The sequence below is a fragment of the Panicum hallii genome, chromosome 2, assembly GCF_002211085.1.
Source record: "Panicum hallii strain FIL2 chromosome 2, PHallii_v3.1, whole genome shotgun sequence".
Lineage (NCBI taxonomy): Eukaryota > Viridiplantae > Streptophyta > Magnoliopsida > Poales > Poaceae > Panicum > Panicum hallii.
Window position 1 is genome coordinate 11,260,286 of NC_038043.1, and position 17,324 is coordinate 11,277,609.

The 17,324-nt window shown below is 44.9% G+C and overlaps 4 protein-coding genes across 6 annotated transcripts; 1 reads left to right on the forward strand and 3 right to left on the reverse strand.

Annotated features, from left to right (window-relative positions):
• Nucleotides 1-206: 206 nt before the first annotated feature.
• Nucleotides 207-4,119, reverse strand: LOC112883339 (uncharacterized protein At3g49055). Its single transcript, XM_025948623.1, has 5 exons — nucleotides 2,588-4,119; nucleotides 2,421-2,497; nucleotides 2,010-2,121; nucleotides 1,791-1,907; nucleotides 207-793 (listed from the first exon to the last, which is right to left on the reverse strand). Exons 1-5 carry the CDS (start codon nucleotides 3,836-3,838, stop codon nucleotides 443-445), a joined length of 1,908 nt encoding a protein of 635 aa, XP_025804408.1. The 5' UTR covers nucleotides 3,839-4,119; the 3' UTR covers nucleotides 207-442.
• A 233-nt stretch (nucleotides 4,120-4,352) lies between these two features.
• LOC112883340 (serine/threonine-protein kinase AFC1-like) lies at nucleotides 4,353-10,297 on the reverse strand. 3 transcript variants are annotated; one of them, XM_025948624.1, is made up of 12 exons: nucleotides 10,046-10,297; nucleotides 8,982-9,174; nucleotides 8,436-8,462; nucleotides 8,098-8,251; nucleotides 7,914-7,962; nucleotides 7,709-7,823; nucleotides 7,272-7,363; nucleotides 6,681-6,819; nucleotides 6,518-6,582; nucleotides 6,340-6,437; nucleotides 6,148-6,247; nucleotides 4,371-4,917 (listed from the first exon to the last, which is right to left on the reverse strand). In XM_025948624.1, exons 1-12 carry the CDS (start codon nucleotides 10,139-10,141, stop codon nucleotides 4,777-4,779), a joined length of 1,269 nt encoding a protein of 422 aa, XP_025804409.1. In that variant the 5' UTR covers nucleotides 10,142-10,297; the 3' UTR covers nucleotides 4,371-4,776. The 3 variants fall into 3 exon arrangements, with proteins under 3 accessions (XP_025804412.1, XP_025804409.1, XP_025804411.1); XM_025948626.1 differs by lacking the exon at nucleotides 8,982-9,174 and having other exon boundaries at nucleotides 10,046-10,259; XM_025948627.1 differs by lacking the exons at nucleotides 7,709-7,823; nucleotides 7,914-7,962; nucleotides 10,046-10,297 and having other exon boundaries at nucleotides 4,353-4,917; nucleotides 8,436-10,016.
• Nucleotides 10,298-10,542: 245 nt separating this feature from the next.
• On the reverse strand, nucleotides 10,543-12,704 carry LOC112883342 (manganese-dependent ADP-ribose/CDP-alcohol diphosphatase). The gene is made up of 3 exons (XM_025948629.1): nucleotides 12,362-12,704; nucleotides 12,205-12,259; nucleotides 10,543-12,043 (listed from the first exon to the last, which is right to left on the reverse strand). The coding sequence occupies exon 3, from the start codon at nucleotides 12,000-12,002 to the stop codon at nucleotides 11,043-11,045; it is 960 nt and encodes a 319-aa protein (XP_025804414.1). The 5' UTR covers nucleotides 12,003-12,043; nucleotides 12,205-12,259; nucleotides 12,362-12,704; the 3' UTR covers nucleotides 10,543-11,042.
• A 658-nt stretch (nucleotides 12,705-13,362) lies between these two features.
• On the forward strand, nucleotides 13,363-16,557 carry LOC112883341 (translation initiation factor IF-2). The gene is made up of 4 exons (XM_025948628.1): nucleotides 13,363-13,810; nucleotides 14,041-14,193; nucleotides 14,979-15,184; nucleotides 15,923-16,557. The coding sequence occupies exons 1-4, from the start codon at nucleotides 13,412-13,414 to the stop codon at nucleotides 16,128-16,130; spliced, it is 966 nt and encodes a 321-aa protein (XP_025804413.1). The 5' UTR covers nucleotides 13,363-13,411; the 3' UTR covers nucleotides 16,131-16,557.
• The last annotated feature ends 767 nt before the right edge of the window (nucleotides 16,558-17,324 follow it).

Consider the following 17,324-nt stretch of genomic DNA (forward strand, 5'->3'; position numbering starts at 1 on the left):
GTCATTCCTCTACTACATCCAGTGGCAGCAGGCCAGCAGCTCAGGTACACCAATTCTGCAGCTTCACTCCGCTGATTATTCCCACGAGTAGCTTCTCAAATATTCGACATCTTTATTTGTACACTGAAAACATCTTCCTCTTTACATTGTGTCATCCACCTAAAGCAGTATAAATTGTTCTCACACGGAAGACCGAGTGACGTTCGTTTCACCTTAAAATGGAACAATCTTGTCAAAGAATGGAAATCTCAGCGTCTTCACTATATCAACTTTTACAATTACACGGAGCCATCCGACACCCTCGTTGGTTTTCCACCAAACATGCATCAACAAATTGGGAAAACATCTACACAAGAACACGAATAAAACAAAACTCTACCGTTCCCCTTCTCTAAATGAAGGAGCAGGATCTGTATCTGTAAACTGTATAAATATGGCACACCTATATTATTAGGGGTTCAGATAGCTCCATCTCATTGGATGTCTGATCCGTTTCCGCAGGAGGTAACCGCACATAGTTCAGTCCCAACCATTGCCATGGCCAGCACATGTACCTATGGCCATTGCGACTGACCGAGTCGGTTCTACTATCTGATTCCTCGAGCTGCCTGTTAAGCTCCTCCAGCCTCTCCCGTAGCCTGGATGATCGCGTATCTGCTAGCTTTAGGGACTTCTCGGCGGCATCTCGTGCTGCCATCGCTGCAGCTGCTGTCTCTTCCTTGAACTTCAGCTTGTTTTCAAGCTCCACCATAGCTTGCTTTGCTTCGTCCAGTTCCTTCCTAAGGGATGAGATCTGCACGAGAAACAAAGCCTAATTAGATTGAGCTCAACTAGTCTAAAGTAAAAAAGATGGTTGAAAGCGATGCTTCACCATCATAAACAAACCATCCATTCCTTTGCATCAGTTAATCTATGTATGTTCGCTTGAACACAAATTCCAAAGCCACAGCATTATATCAAGGATACAAAGGCTCTATGCGAGGGCTCCCTTGCAGACAGCTGAATGCTTCACACAATTGTCATGGTACTTTGCTGGCTATTGGTTCAGACATATCTGCTGCCACCACTAGTTGCACAACGCATTCCTTACATTACACATCGATGGGCAAAATTTGTCTAACTTGTTTCTAAACTAAAATTATTTTCATGTTTAAGCTGGCAGGGCCATATCTAGGGATGCACTTAGGAATACTAGAATAATAATAACATTAAGTATGGACAACAAAAACATACGCCTTCCATCTTAAAATATACGAGACAAACTAATTAATTCATTTGTTTAAAAACAGAGAAGTAACAAAGTTGGCATAAAACCTATAACCACATAAAACAAATTTAGCGTTTACATGTGCAAGATGGCACAAAGCAGTACATATGATTTATAAGAGTGATACAATATGTGTGTTTTGGATAAATTGCAACATGTAGCTGAGGAAAATCTGTTGAATATCCTTTTTACAAGAACAAGTCTGTTCAATGCTATTCTCATGTATGCTACTCTAGGTGTTCCAGGCAAGCCTTTGTCTTTTGTGCTTTCTTACATTTGTGTTGCAGCTCACTGTCAATATATCAAACATATATAAGTTGCAAAACTAATCATGGTAGTTTGATTGCACATGGGACGAACTCACTGTGCTAGAAGTTGATCCAAAAGAAATCCTTCTAGTCAGATAACCATGACGCAAAGGTGATAAACATGATAGATCCCAACCCCTCAAGAAAACACAAACAAGACACTGAAAGCATAGAGATCAAGCAGAACTATATGGAATATGTTTGTATTAAAGCACCTGAATTTGGAACTCTTGCTCAACAGATCTACCAGCTTCAGCTTCCTTCTCTGCTGCCATCTTCCATCTTTTAATCTCCTCTTCAGCAGCTGTCACGTCCATCATCAGGCCCTCAACCTGAAAAGTGTGCATAGAATGAGGTTACCTATTGATCATAACCTCAAAAGGAGATAAGTGTTGTACTTGAAACATCAAACTAGACATGGGGAAGAAAATTACACTTTCATTTGCCACCCTTTCCTTCTCCTCAAGGTGCTTTATTTGCTTTCTTAGCTGGACAATCTCTTTTTCTTGCCCTTCCAGCCTTGTTCTAAGTAGGCCAGACTCCGCCCTTAAAACCAACAAATTACATAGATGATCAGAAGCAGGAAGCAATTTACAATGGTTCAAAGCATCCACACTCGCAGCAATATCTAAATTTTGTGTGCGCGCGCGCAGAAGTTCGATAAGCATATCTCTTAAAAAATTATAAGGTCAGTTTACACGAAATCTAGCCAAACAATCTTATAAATTCATTAAAGTCACTCTAAGTTTAACATGTAGAGAAAATAAGAACCAGACATACAAGTACGTGAGGGGTTTCTCTACCCCTAGAACTAGGTGTGAACGAACTTGGATCAGGATAGCTACCTTAGTGCTTGAACAAGATGTTCGAGCTCAACGATCTTAACTTGGGACTCCTTCATGGTATTCTCTAGTGCCCCTGCCTACAATGCCGATTACATAACAAACAATTTAGTGCACTAGCAAGCTCAAGAACTTGCAATACCATGGACGGCAATATCAATTGTACTTACCAGGGTACAGACCTCGTCCTTCTCCACACTCCCTGGCCTGTGCTCCTTTCGCTCGTCAAGTCCAATCTCAATGCCGGCCTCCCTCAACCCATCCTCTGCAACCTTTAACACCTCGCTCGTAGTTGCCTGTAGTGCACTCCGGAGCAGCACGCCAATGTGCTCCTTCTCTTTAATCAGTTCATCCACCCTGTCCTCCAAACCCCTCAGCTTGCTCTCTTTGTCATCAATACATGCCCCAACCTTCTCCAAGGCCATTGCCGCAAGCTCATAGGCCAATTTCGTCCCTTCCAGGGACACCTTGAGGCTCTCCTCAACGTCTGTCTCCTTCCACACAAAAACCGAGTCTGACAACGTGCTGGCAGCATCGGCATCAACCAGCTTGACCACCTCCCGGATTTCATCGTACAGCTTGGAGGCGCAGCCGATCTGCTCCGCGAGTACGGGCCTCTGCGCGTCGAGCTTCCCCTCGAGAGAGAGAATTTTGTCACGGAGCTCGGAGATCTCGGCTTCCCGCTGCGAGAGGAACTTGGAGAGGGATTCGCACTCGGTGGACCTGGATGCGAGCGATGCCTCGAGCTCGGAGACCTCGATGGCGATCTGGTAGTTGCGGTGTTCCATCTGCTCCCGCGCGCGGTCGCGGTCGCGGTTGGCGGCGTCGATCTGGGCGAGGAGGTCGTCGACGATGTCGTTGGCGCGCTTGAGGACGCCGTAGGCGAGGGCGGGGAGGCCGGAGGAGTACTTCTGGGAGGTCGGGAGCGGGGCGGGGGCCGAGGACGGGGAGGCCTTGGCGGAGATCCTCTCGAAGCCGGAGGAGAGCATGGAGGAGGCGGTGGCGGCCTCGGCCTGGAGCGCGGCGAGGGAGCGGGCGGAGGCAGCGGACTCGGCCTGGAGCGCGGCGAGGGAGCGGGCGGAGGCGGCGGACTCGGCCTGGAGCGCGGCGACGGACCGCGCGGAGGCGGCGGCCTCGGCGGTGAGCTCGTCGCGCTTGCGGAGCGCGTCCTGCGCGAAGGCCTTGAGGCGGGCGAAGCGGTTCTCGGTATCCGCGAGGGATCCCTCGGCGGCGCGGCGGAGGCGGCGCTCCTCCTCGAGCTCCGCGGCCAGGTCCAGCAGCCGCTGCTGCTGCGCCTGGGCATCGGGCTGGGGCTGGGGCTGGGCTTGTGGTAGGGTTTTGTGGGCGGACGCGGAGGAGGGAGGCGGGAGGGGGTCTTCGTCGACGTCGGAGAGGACGGCGGCGTCGTCGTCGTCGGCCATGGCGCCGGAATTGGCCGGCCTGGAGGACGACGGTGGCGGTGGATTTGTGTCGTCGCGTGGACGGGGAGGTACCTTCCTTGCCGTCTCAGTCGGTGTATTGTATTGGGCGCGAGCCGGGCACGGCAGGGGGAACCAGCTGACCTGATTAGTTGCCGGTTCGGTTTTTATTTTTTTTCCTTCTGCACAGGAAACGAAATGCTCTGTTGGGCTGTTTGGACTCCTGGAAAGATGACCCGGACCCGCCGTCTCGGTGCGAGCGGCTACTTTTCAGTCTCCACCCTCCATGGACAGGTGGGTGAGGTCGCCGGAGACGGGGAAGAAAGGAGTTTGACGAAACACTGGCAAGACAAACAACGAAATCCTCATTTTTTTTCGTTTTTTAGTGAAAGGAAAGATTCTTCACCTGCGAAGATTGTATATACTTGCAACTGGAGTGGACGTGTCAGAAACGACACAAACAAATTTCGATTCAATTTCTTAAAAAAAAGTTCATTTCACCTGCGAAGATTGTATATACTTGCAACTTGCATTGTGCCGAACAATTTGTAGCAGTTCATTAAGAAAATTGAGTTTGTATTCAACTGCACACTGCACTATTCAGACACAACATCTGCTCCTAGTACACATATATCTATCGGGCACCTCTCTATGATTGTGCTGCCCAGGTTTTTACCACGGCGGAGAAAGGGCAAGGGAGCTTTACAATTGTTTTTTTCTGTCAATCACAGCATACAAGCTTCTACTTCTAACAGCACTTGTTTCAGGTAGCATCTGAATTCTCGGCTGCATCTATTGCCTTTGAATGCTCATAGCTAGCCCTTCCGTTAGTTTTTGCTGATGAATGTGGCATAGCATAATCGCAGATGGCATAGATGCCATATCTTTTGAAGAAGCCATGACTCACGCTTCTTCAGAATCGGGGATGTCATAGCAACGGCCTATTGCCATGTCTTGTGAAAAAAGCCATGACTCAACGCTTCTTCAGCAGTCAACCTAGCTGAGGGCTCATACGCTAGAAGGCGTTTCAGCAGGTCAATGAAATCCCCAGCAGAGTGATCCACATGCTGCATCACCAGGTTCTGCATCGTAGGCAAAGGAGCATTGTTAGAACAATAAAAAAGATCAAAAGGTACTAAGCTGAGGAGAAATAGATGTACTGCCTCCAAACAAGAAAACTTGAGTGTCATTGTGCATAATAGCAAGGTGGGAAAATAAAGTGAAGAAAATTGAAAATCTAGGAGAAACCATCAATCAGCCAGGAATGGAAAAAGTCTACGTAATCCCCCAAGTATTCATGGTGGACTACTTCACCCCCTAAACTATAAAACCGGATATTCTACCCCCTGAACTTTCCAAAACGGGTCAAATAACCCCCCCCCCCTTCCCCCCAAGTGGTTTTGGACGGTGGTTTGCTACAGTAGCGCGGTTTTGTCTTTTTCTTTTTTATTTATTTCCGCTGAATCTTTGAAAAATCATAGTAAATCATAGAAAAACTATAAAATGGAAAATCCAATTTTGTTGGACTCCACATGAGTAGATCTACACAGTGAACATATAATATGGTATTCTTTAGTACAAAGTTTTTGCTGTAACTTTAGATCTATGCTTTTCTATAATTAATTGGAATAATTCAAAAATGTAGCTTCTGTGGTACAATTGTGGTGAAATTTTTATGGTGGGAACATTATTGTACGCTTGAACTTCAGTAAAAATTTCATACTCATTGGATCATGTATAACTTAGTTATAGATTTATTTAGGTTTATGCTTGTTAAATCTATGCTCCGAATCTATGCTTTATCTATAACTAAGTTATACATGATCCAATGAGTATGAAATTTTTACTACCGTTCAAGCATACAATAATTTGCCAACCATAAAAATTTCACCACAATTGAACCATAAAGCTGCAGCTATGAATTATTTCAATTAATTATAAAAAAGCATAGATCTAAAGCTACAGCAAAAACTTTTTACTAAAGCATACCATATTATATCTTCCCTGTTTAGATCCACTCATGTAGAGTCCAACAAAATTGGATTTTCCATTTTATGATTTTTCTGTGATTTACTATGATTTTTCAAAGATTCAGCGGAAATAAATAAAAAAGAAAAGGACAAAACCGCGCCACTGTGGCAAAACCACCATTCAAAACCACTTGGGGGGTTATTTGACCGGTTTTGGAAAGTTCAGGGGGTAAAATATCCGGTTTTATAGTTTGTGGGGTGAAGTAATCCACCATAAATAGTTGGGGGGGGGGGGTTACGTAGACTTTTTCCGCCACAAATTAGGAGTCCTGTCACATTTACCTGCAGGCGAGGCAATTTGAGAACAGCTCTAATGCTCTCCCTTGTTGCTCCTTCTGGCCAGTTCAATCTTCCTCTTCTGACGTACTTTTCTGAATGTTGGCTGAGTGTATAAAAAGCAAACGGCTAGAGTTAAGTCTCAAAGGCAGCATTAGGAGCTAATAATGCCAATAGCACAGGTAACAAAAACCATACTCAGCTCTTTCCAGCATGTGCCATGGAAGAGGACCTAGAACTCTCTCCATCATTGCCAGATGTTCCAAGTTCTCGTGGGTCTGGAACAGCGTCTCACCCTGTAAAACGAGGCCAATGATTAAATCAGACATGCACCTTTCTCAAGGATACCAACAAACAAAATAAGAGAAACACATACCGAGCAAAGCTCAACAAGTATACAACCAACACTCCAGATATCACATGGGTAGCTCCATCCATGTCCTTACAAGTTACAGCAGTGACACAAATATTAAGCTCCCGTTCCACAAGCAATGAAAAGGACGTATGCAATTAGGCAGCAACTACAGTCAATTTCATACCCAAAATAACTTCAGGTGCTCGATAGTGTCTAGTAGATACAATGTAGCTGCGATCCTGGTGATGGTATGCCGTGCTTCCAAAGTCAATCAACTTGATGGCACTTGATTTTGGCAGTTTCCTTGAGAATGATCCATCATCCTAGATTGAAAATTTGTAGTGAAGATAACTAATGAAGCACACAGTATAGTTCAAGAAAAATTACAATGAACTCGATAGTAAACTGGTATGCCTTATGGGCTGTGCCTTGGCAGCGACAGCACCGTGTAGGTCCAAGCACACAAGCAGCAACCACATGCAATTAGATTAAGTTAGTTTGCTTGTTAGCTAAATTAAGGGGTAGACTTTGGATTGTTATAGCAAGATGAGACCAAGTTTTTAGGGCAGGCTCTATAAAAACAAGAGCTGGTGTATCCCATTGAATCAGCAAGACTAAGAAGGAAAAATAATTATTGTTATGCCAAGAGCTCAGGCCCCCAGCCGGCCATCTCTCCTTTCCGCATGCAAATGCCAATCCATAGCAGTGAGCATGATCAAAATATGTCTAAAGTCTTTCCTATAGTTAAGCATAATCATGTACATGGCAAAAGTACCTTGGGATCAGGTAACTTGACATAATCCGAAGAAACAAGGAGAATGTTCTCTGGTTTCAGATCAGTATGAATTAGCTGCAAGCGATGCATAACTGCAAGACAGGAAAGGCAAACATCAGGATACACAAGAAAGAAGTTATGTGAAACCATGTTACGAGTACTGGCATAAAAGATAGACAATCCCAAATGGCAAAGAAAACAGCATTAAAATATCAAAAAAAATATTTGAAAAAGATGAAAATGTTTGCTAAAGAAATGAAAAATATGAAAAACACTATCCATTGTTTTTCAAATGTGTTAACATATTTTGAACTCGAAATATTCAGTTGAAGCTAAAGATGATTAAGACATCAGAGATGGAATTAAAAAAACGGGGGAAGAATCTTAATAGAAAAAATTGACATATTTGAAGTTTGCAGGGTACTGTCTCTACACACATGCAACAGATTCCAAAAGTTGCTCTCCAATCTGGCGAACTAGATCGATTGGGAATGGGCGATAGCCAGTTTTCCGTAGAAAATCATATAAGCTTGGGCCAAGCTTCTCGCAGACCTGTCCATTCACCGAAATTTATTGATTGATTTGACCCCAATGTCTACTTGACAGGTTGGGGAAAATTCTATAAATCAACCATATACTTACAATACAAATATGGCTACGATAGTCAAACCAGTTCCGTATTTGAACACAACTGCAAAAACACTCGTAAGCATGTGACCTTCCTCCATTACAGTAGCAACATAGTAGTTTTTAAGAAAGCTCATAATTTAATTCTAGGAAGTTATTTCTTTGGTTTCATTTTGGGGACAAGTAAAGTAGGACTTACTGTTTGCCTGCTGCATCATTTCTTGCAAGCTTCTGCAGGACATCAATCTCTATCATTGCTGCATCGCTGTACTTCTTTACAGAACGAACAATTTTAATAGCCACCATCTCTTTTCTTTCTCGGTCCCAACACTCTAGTACCTGACCAAAAGTACCTAAACAACAAAAAGATATCAAATATTACAGGAAGTTTTGCTCAATTCCATCATAGAAATAGTTTCAGTGGACACCATCCTTCAGAGAAAATAATATACCACCTTTAGATTCACAATTTCATAAACTAAAATTAAACAGTTCACATTTTACAATATGAATACATGATAAAAAAGAAATACTAACCTTCACCCATTTTTCTGTATATCTTGTCTGCAAATAGGAAAAAATAACATATTAGAGCAGTGCCATTTCTATGAGTGCAACATGTTCAGAGCATTTAGGAATAAGAAAACAGATTGCCGACAATGCACCAAGAAGAAAGGAGCTTATCAAGATAAAACATAACAGTAATATAACTGGGTTTAGCTACAAAGTAAGTCAACACGGACGGCCTTGAAAACCTTGAACCACTATAGATTAGAAAGGCAAACTGAAATAGGAACATTCAAGTAAGAAAATATTTTTTAAATACCCTTTGCTGAATGAATTAGTTGTTTAAAAAAATGATCTCAAGGGTATGACAGCAAATAGATCAACCATGTTAGCTTTGAGGTATGTTGAAAGATAAATAAAAGGTTTAAACTGTGATGTCCTTTCCAAAGAAAAAAAAGTGCTAACACAAGGAATCCAAAAAAATTTTCAAAGGAAATCGAAAAGGGAAATCCAAGAAGGATAAACATCACATATCACAGAGATATTAATCCAATAATGATAGTCAAGTGTAATTACAGCGAGAGGTCAAATTCTCTCCAACAGCAAATATGTAATGGCCATCTTTATCATCTTCTCTCCAAGGAGGGGAAGCATTTCGAGCCACACCCTTCGGGAGCAGAGACGAACAAGTATGGTTGGAAGGATTTGCTGACAATAGCAGTCTGGCCACATCACCAACTTCTTGCCCACAAAATGTTCCTATCTGAGCCTACACACATCCATCCATTCATTTTGTTCATGCAAGAGAAAAATATAAACAAATACTTCCCCATGTGATGGTAACAGCGATAAGTGAGCCAAATAAGAAAAAGGAGATATAGTGGAGAATGGCACAAGGAACACAGGCGTGGTACATGACAGATTGTAAGTAAGAACATGAAAGCATGTATTGTAAGTTCTTCCGTTCATTCCATCCATACTTAAGCACACAGCAAAAATGAAACTTGGCAAGCTACAAATTAGTTGTCCTAACATGCAAACTTTCATAGATCACTATCCAGAAATGCTATCAGTGGGTGCTTCTTTGGTTAATTGAATTCAGTTAGATCATAATCATGCAGATCCAGCATAATAATAATTGCAACAGAATGCTTTGGATGAATTATCTCAAACCATGTTCCTATTTCACGATTTCAGGGAGCAAGCCTATATAATTTATGCCACTAGTCCCGTCCACGAATTAAAGCAGAACATAAAGTGCATCGACCCCAATTTTCTGGTATTTAAAACAAACTATGTGCAAGCTCTAGGGTGCGTTCTCAAAAAAAGAAAGAAAGAAAAGCATGCAGGCTCTAGGTCAAACCTGAAACAAAAGCCTGATACTAGTCAATCAGGGTTAAAAAAAATTACAGCGCTGTCCAGAACCTTAACATGCTAAATTCTGCAGATCTGGGCTCTAAATACAGCACCAAGACCTAGATCTTGAGGATCCATTTATCCACAAATCATAACAAGGTGATGACATAGCTAACGAAACAGATGATCGATCCATGCGAAATCGCCTCCCGGAGAGGCGAGGTCATATTTAGGAAAAACGTATTCTGAATTGGAGAGCAGGGGAATCGGTAAGGGGCATTTACCTCGGCAGCCGGAGCCACGTCCCAGCCAAGCCTTGCACGCTTGCGGGGGCGGCCGGTGGCCAGATCGGCCGCGGCAGCAGCGCACTTCGTCGCCATCTCTGTTGCTTGTGGTGCTCCGATTAGCGCGTCTTCCCGAGTCGGGGAGGGAGGAATTGGGGAATTTTTTCGGAGGAATCGGGGAATTGGGGAATTGCGACGAGGAGGTCGCGGAGGCAAGGAAAACGCGCGAAGGGGAAAGTGGTGTGGCGCCAGTTATATGCGGGGATCGGGTGCGGTAGGGAGGTAGCGTACGCCTTCTGGTGGGTCTAATAGTTTGACCAAACCAAGCGAGTTCGCGGCTGCGCCAAGATTCGTGCTTTATATTTTTGATGCGTGCACAGCTGCTGATAGACTAGAAAAAAGTAGCCAAAAATACAGTATAGCGAGTTAGCGACAGTATGATCACATACATTTCTGGCACTGCAATCAACTTTTGCGCTGCATCGGACACATGTGGCTTAAACTGCATAATACAAGAATCTGTAAATATAATCTAAAGGCTGTACAAGTATCAAGTTTTGATCAACCTCATGCACGTAGACAAGGAACTCCAAAATGAAGATGCTGAGAATGCAACCATTTAGTCTGAAAAATCAAGCCAAGAACCGAAAAGGAAACAGTTTTAAGAGTACAGGTATCAAGTTTGATCAGCCTACTACGGTTGGACAGGTCATCGAGAAAAGATGATGCGAACCCATGGCTGCAATCGCTTCTTTTAGTTCTTTCAAAACCAAGCAATCCTTGATTCCTTCTACAGACCATTGTATTAGACAATATTCATGTAGAGTAGCTTCAGACAAGGGCATCACAATATGATTGCCTACCAAGTACCAATCGAGCAATCCTTGACAGGAGCTAATGATCATATGGATTTCATTTTATTACTGAAGATAATTCAGTTTCAATGACATTATTCTCTCTAACAATGAAGTCACAAGAATTTTCTCACTCTACTGGCTCAAAAAGGGATTTCAGTATCAGCCATTCTGTCAGAACCAACAAGCAGCAGCCTGTCAGGATACACTTCGACATGCCCGAATGCGCTGGTGCCTGGTGGACACTCCAATGCAGCCTCGAGAGTGCGGTGATGCACCCCGTGCGAGTCCACAGAGTGGCCACCCTTGTGGTCATGCCCCGCAAAGCAGGCCTTGACACAGCTGTACTGGCGAACAGTATCCATCACCTCATCGTAGTTCCACATGAGAGCTGCTGGCGAAGACGCGCCGGGATCCATTGGGAGATGGCTGCATATGATGACATTTTGATGGAGTGCTGATGCGTCCTGGAGGACATCATTGAGCCAGGACAGCTGCTCCTTGCCAACTGCACCATTGAACTTCACAAAACGCCTGTCGACACCGACCAGACCATCAGGGCTGTTCTTGTCAGTGTTTGGGTTCTTTTCATTCAGGAGCTTTGTTGCTGCTGCAGTCACAGGATGATCATGAGGCCAGCCAAGGCAACTAAAGTCATAAGCATCCAGAACAACAATTCTGAGCTCGGGGCATGGCGAGAAGTCATAATAAGCTCGATCTGAATCGGTTGGCATCTTCAGCAAAGACACCAGCTTGCTGCGAGGAAGGTTATAGAGGCAATGGTTGCCAAACATGTGGTAGGTCGGCCCGTCAAACTTGTCAAATTCATCAAGGACCTTCTGCACCGCCCACAACGATTTGTCCTTTGGGCAGTAGCCATCGATGATGTCGCCAAAGTTGATCGAGAACTTAATGTTGCCATGTTTGTTCCATCTACTGACAGCCCTTTGGAGGACACTGATGCTGTGGCGGTAGTAGCGCGGGACGCCGAGGAACGAGCAGCCATCTGGGATATCGGCATACTGCACATCAGCAATTACACCAAATGAAAGCAAGGGTTCCTTTGCAGAAGCACCGACCACTCCATTTGCCACAGCCATCATCGGAGATTCCGATGTGGGGAGAGATTATCCCTGTGCTCGAACTGAAGACAACAAGATGCATTCAGAACTAAGAAGCCAAGGCTGGCAAACTGGAAATTGGAGGGGGGGGGGTGATGGCGGGGGTGGGGGGGCGGCTCAGTTGAACCCAAAATTTTATGGATAACTTAGCCTGAAATTTATAGGCGATGAACTGCCTGAGCACCTTAATCGGGTCTGACGGAGTACTATCGTGCCCGCTTAGATCGATCCACCAAAACCTAATTGAACAGGGAATGGATATGGGTTGGTTACTGATAACAAAAGGGCCTCTCACAACAAGGGAATCCATCGATAGAAGCTATGAAGCTAAGATTGCGTACCTGCAAAAGAAGGAATCAACCCAACCCGGATGGATCTCCGCTCCGGCCCACCCCACCAGACCGAGGGAGGAGTGGCTCACGGAGCACGCAGGCGGCGAGACGAGGCCTTCGCCGAAAGCATCCGCCGCGCGAGCGGCTGGAGATAGACTTGGTCGGATTCCACGGCGATCTCTCTGAATCTCCCACGGGCACCGCTGGCTGTCCTCCTACCGCGGAACCTCGAAGCGCCCTCCCGTCGGCGTCGTGGAGGGAGAAGAGTCCGGGGAACTTCGGAACCTGATCGGATCTGCCCCATTCTGAAGAAGCCCGAGCCCGGCCCAACATAGGCACGGCACAATGGCCATCTGGGCCTGCATTTGGGCAAGAGCAGAATTTGTAACCCCCGTTGAAAAAAAAAACAGGTGAATCTGCTTGGCGCGTCCGTGGTGGGGGTCATTTACAGCAACGATAAATATTCTGTGAAACTTGCCATACTCTTGTTCTGAGTGGAAATAGATGTGCGATGGTTTGAGCACTTCCGAAAGACTGAGCCGACAAATTTTCGAAATTATTGACGAAGTCACGGGGAGTCGAACCGATGACCTCAGGTGCTAAGAGGCTCTGGTAACCACTAACCACTACTAGCCTGCATGCTCTTTCACGTACCAAACTTATTTATGACAATATCAGTTAAAAATAATATCGTAAAACAATGAAAAACTAGTTGCTAGAGAGGAAGAAGCTCCAATCCACGCTGGCAGGCCAGGCCGCTGGACTGAAGGAGAGGGACGCCGGCGTTGCAGTCGGAGACGGCCACGCCCGCGGAAATGTCACCACCACGAATCCCCCGCTACGCTACCAGTGGCTACCAACCGCTCCATTTCTTTACTCGCTTGCTCCCCTCCCCTCCTTCGAAAAAAATATCCCCAACGGCCGGGCCCACATGTCATACACTCCAGCTCCAATGCCGTGCCGGAAGTTCCATTCCGGGAAGCTATTTAACGGCCGCAGAAAACAGGTGGCGGAAATTTTTCCCCTTCCAGGTTTCCCCCCTCCCCTCCGCTGCCGGCGATGGGCGCCGGCCTCCTCCTCGGCGATGCCGCCGGCCTGGGGGCCCACCCCACCGTCCGTCGCCGGAGGACGCGCCTCTACCCCCGCGGCTGGCCCCCCGCGCCGCCCCTGCGCCCGCGGCTCGGGCTCGGGGCGGCCGCTTGTGTCTTGCGGAGCCGCGGACACGTGGCCAGGTTCGCGGCCTCCGCCTCGGCGGGCGGCGGGGACGAGGCCGGGGAGCTGTCGGAGGACGAGGCGCAGAGGGAGTGGGAGGCGGAGCTGAACCGGCGGCTGAAGGAGGCCGAGGAGATGGAGGAGCTGGAGCGCACCGCCGAGCAGCTGCAGAGCCAGGCCGCCGCCGAGGCCACCGAGGAGTCGGAGGAGGAGAAGCGCGAGCGCGTCCGCCGCGAGCTACAGAAGGTCCTACTCCTAACCTCACATTCCTTAATCCTTACCACTTAGACCTCACCTTCCTACAACGACAGCCACTCAATAGTCTCTGCGCATGCCAAACGGCTATTAAGGTAACTGAGGGAAGCATGGCACCACAAAAAAGAAAAAGCGTTTACCTTCCTAACCAAAACAAAGAAGAACACGTACGCTAGAACATGGGGGGAGAAATCATTTGTTGCGTGGGCTCTAATTTGCAGGTGGCACAAGAGCAAGCGGAAAGGAGGGCGACGGCCAAGCAAATGTTTGAATTGGGGCAAAAGGCATACGGGAGAGGAATGTATGGCCGCTCAATTGAATTCTTGGAGGCTGCACTTACTATCATACGCCCCTCTTCTCTCCTAGGCGGCGAGGTAATATATCCTGACCCATGACTAGTGTATGTGTAGCTGTGTTTGAGGTCTGCATATGTGTAGATTTCTCACCGCATATCAGATGTTTGTTTTGAGTGAGTTGAACAAGTAAGAATACGGATTCAAGATATAATATACCAGCGAATACTGCTAGTGACTTGTGTTGTGACCAAGAAACTACATGTTAGCATCATATATTCCTATGTATCTTGGTGTCAGCTTGCTAACCTTAGCTGCATTCTTAATGATCATTTTTGGTAAGTTGAGACAAAATTCAACAGATTCCGATGTCAGGTAAAACTAGAACCAAGGACAAAGGAGAAGTAAGTTTATGTGAAACGTCATGTGAACAAAGAGGCTCATGAACCCTGAACAATGGCAGAGTCCCTCAAACCAATGAATTTACCAAGTTTCCGGTATTTTAGGTACGGTTTCTGGCATTTTGACGTTTGAGTGCCTGTGGCTAAGTATGCTGAATGGAGTGGGTAGCATTAACTATATGTGGTTGTCAGCACGCTGCTACAATCTTTGGCTACAGCCTAGCCTTACATCGACCAGCTTTTCTCAACAAAAAATTGCAATCATCATTTATAATGGGCATGGCGTTTGGAATTCATCTACACATATTTGACGAAGTGATGATATATCAGCAGGGAGTAACATGAAATATCTAATTAATTTTGACAAAACTCTTGATCATGCTTGTAACTATATGGCTACGATTAATCGATTATGTAGACATCTTTGTGACTCAGTATATATCTAATTCTTATTCAATTCTCCAGATCCAAATTTGGCTTGCAATGGCATATGAGGCCAACAGGAGGCACAAGGATTGCATTGCATTGTACAAAGAATTGGAGAGTAGCCACCCCATGATCAATATCAGGCGGCAGGCAGCTGAACTCAGATACATTTTAGAGGCTCCCAAGTTGAAGATATCGAATGACGAGGTGGTCTCAATACCACAAATTGGGAGCAGCTGGGATTGGTTAGTTATCTATCTGAGACTATGTTACTTTCTCCCTTGCCATTCAGCTATGGAATTTATTTGTTTGTACGAGGGCTTTATTTTAGTTTTTTGGTGCCTATTGAAGTTACAAACTGAAAAGTATTCATCTTATGTTCACCTTGCATATAAGAACTCTGTAGACTGCAAAAGGTGAGATAGATATGAAGTTGTAACCATGTCAAGTCTGCAAATATTTTCTTCATTGAAACTATGTAGATTCAGCTGCATCCTTTTAAGTGTGTGGTGCTTGCTATCTGCTTGAAATCTCGTTCGTAATGCTATGGTGTTCATTCCTATATGATCTCTTTTTGACTGAAGGCTGCATGGTGAATCCACCAGCAATTGTAAGTAGTGTCTAGTTTTTGTTTCATTGTTTCTTAGTTTCTTAGAACCTGCATGGGGCTATGGAATAATGTTTGAGACCCATCTTTCCTTAGAGAAGAGATATCTATCTGTTTATCTTGGTTGACATCATTCTTTAGCTACTGTATATCCTAGAAACCAGTAACCTTTTTCCTACCCCTTATCTATATGCTTAAACCGGAGATATTACCACCATACTAAATGGTTGCAAGCATCCTCCTCCATGGAGGCTTTTGCAGTTTTGCGTGATACTGCTTTCCTATCCCCATCATTTCATTTTAAGCAATTGACAGTGATCCAAAACTTCTCATTCATGTGTTACTATAACACGCTGCTTGCTATTATGCGAAACAGGTATGCCGGAACATGGAGTGACAAAATCAAGGAACAAGAGGACAAGAAAAGAAAGATGAGTGCTGCTAGCAACCAAGTTCAGCCTTCCCCAAACATCTTTGGAGACTTCTCCTTCTTGCGACGGCCAAACGAATGGAAGAAGAGCGCATGGGTGATTGCTACTTTATGGATCCTTTTGATCGGAACAGCAATCTATCTGCAAACATGAAGAATGCCCGCCATTGGCATCTTGGCCGGACACTGATCCATGGTTCTGACAGACTGGGAGGTGCTGCTAATACGGCCTTGTCTCAGAATGCTCTAAGACAAGATAGGTCCTGGTGGATTGTATTTGTTATTTGCTGTGCTATCCAAGACTGGGGCATATACTCTTCTGGACTGGCGTGGGCCATTTATCAGTTGAAGGTATTTTTTTAATGTAAATACTAACTACTGTAACTAGCAAAGTATGAAAGTAAGCAGATGGCAGATGCTAGCTAGTTACATTGATTAGCAATCCGTCTGTCTGCTCATACACACTTGATATTATTTGCATCAGTTGATCTGTAAGTTACTTTGGTCTGACCCTGAGCTGATATGGGCTCTGTGAAAATTACGAGTTCGATGGATTGGTCAATGTTCTGTTTTAACTAAAAGTCGCACTCTGCAAATACGCACTTGATAATATTTGCTTTTGGAGTTGATTTGCACAAAAATAGGTCCCTATCTGGAGTTGAATTTTTTCTTCAACGCAGTGATACGCATCTCATAGTTCTCCTGCGTGAGGAAAACATTCAAAAAGTTATACCAATTCGGAAGGGTAATTTATGATGTTTTTTTAAAAAAAGTCAGGTACTAAATGTATAGCAACACTCATTCAACAGCCGCATGTTGTACTCCCTCCTTTCCAAAATATAGATTTTGGAACAATCTACATTTTATATTATCTCATTTTGACTTTTCTAGATCCATAGCTTTTACTATGCATCTAGACATACGTTATATCTAAGATGTATAGTAAATAATATGAATCTAAAAAAATCAAAACGATCTATATTTTGGAATAGATGAAGTATGTATGAATACTTTTATTTCCATTTCTGCTGTACAGTACTGTTATACCTTTCTCCATCTTTGTTAAGTATGCCATCAACATGTACATCACTACATACACTGGTCGGTGTGGACGTGCAGGTGGTGCCCGTCCCTCCGGCGCTAGGTGAGATACGAGACGTTCTAGTATAAATTCTAGACGTATGTACGCAAGGGTTATCAACAAGACGTGCGTGCATATGCTATTACCTAATTGCCCCCTGCGCGCCCCGCCGCGGGAGACGAAAAACACCACCGCCGGAGGGTCAGCCGCCGCCAGACTGCCTTGCCTCGGTGTGGTCCGAGTCTGCTTAACGTGAGGCCTGTCCGA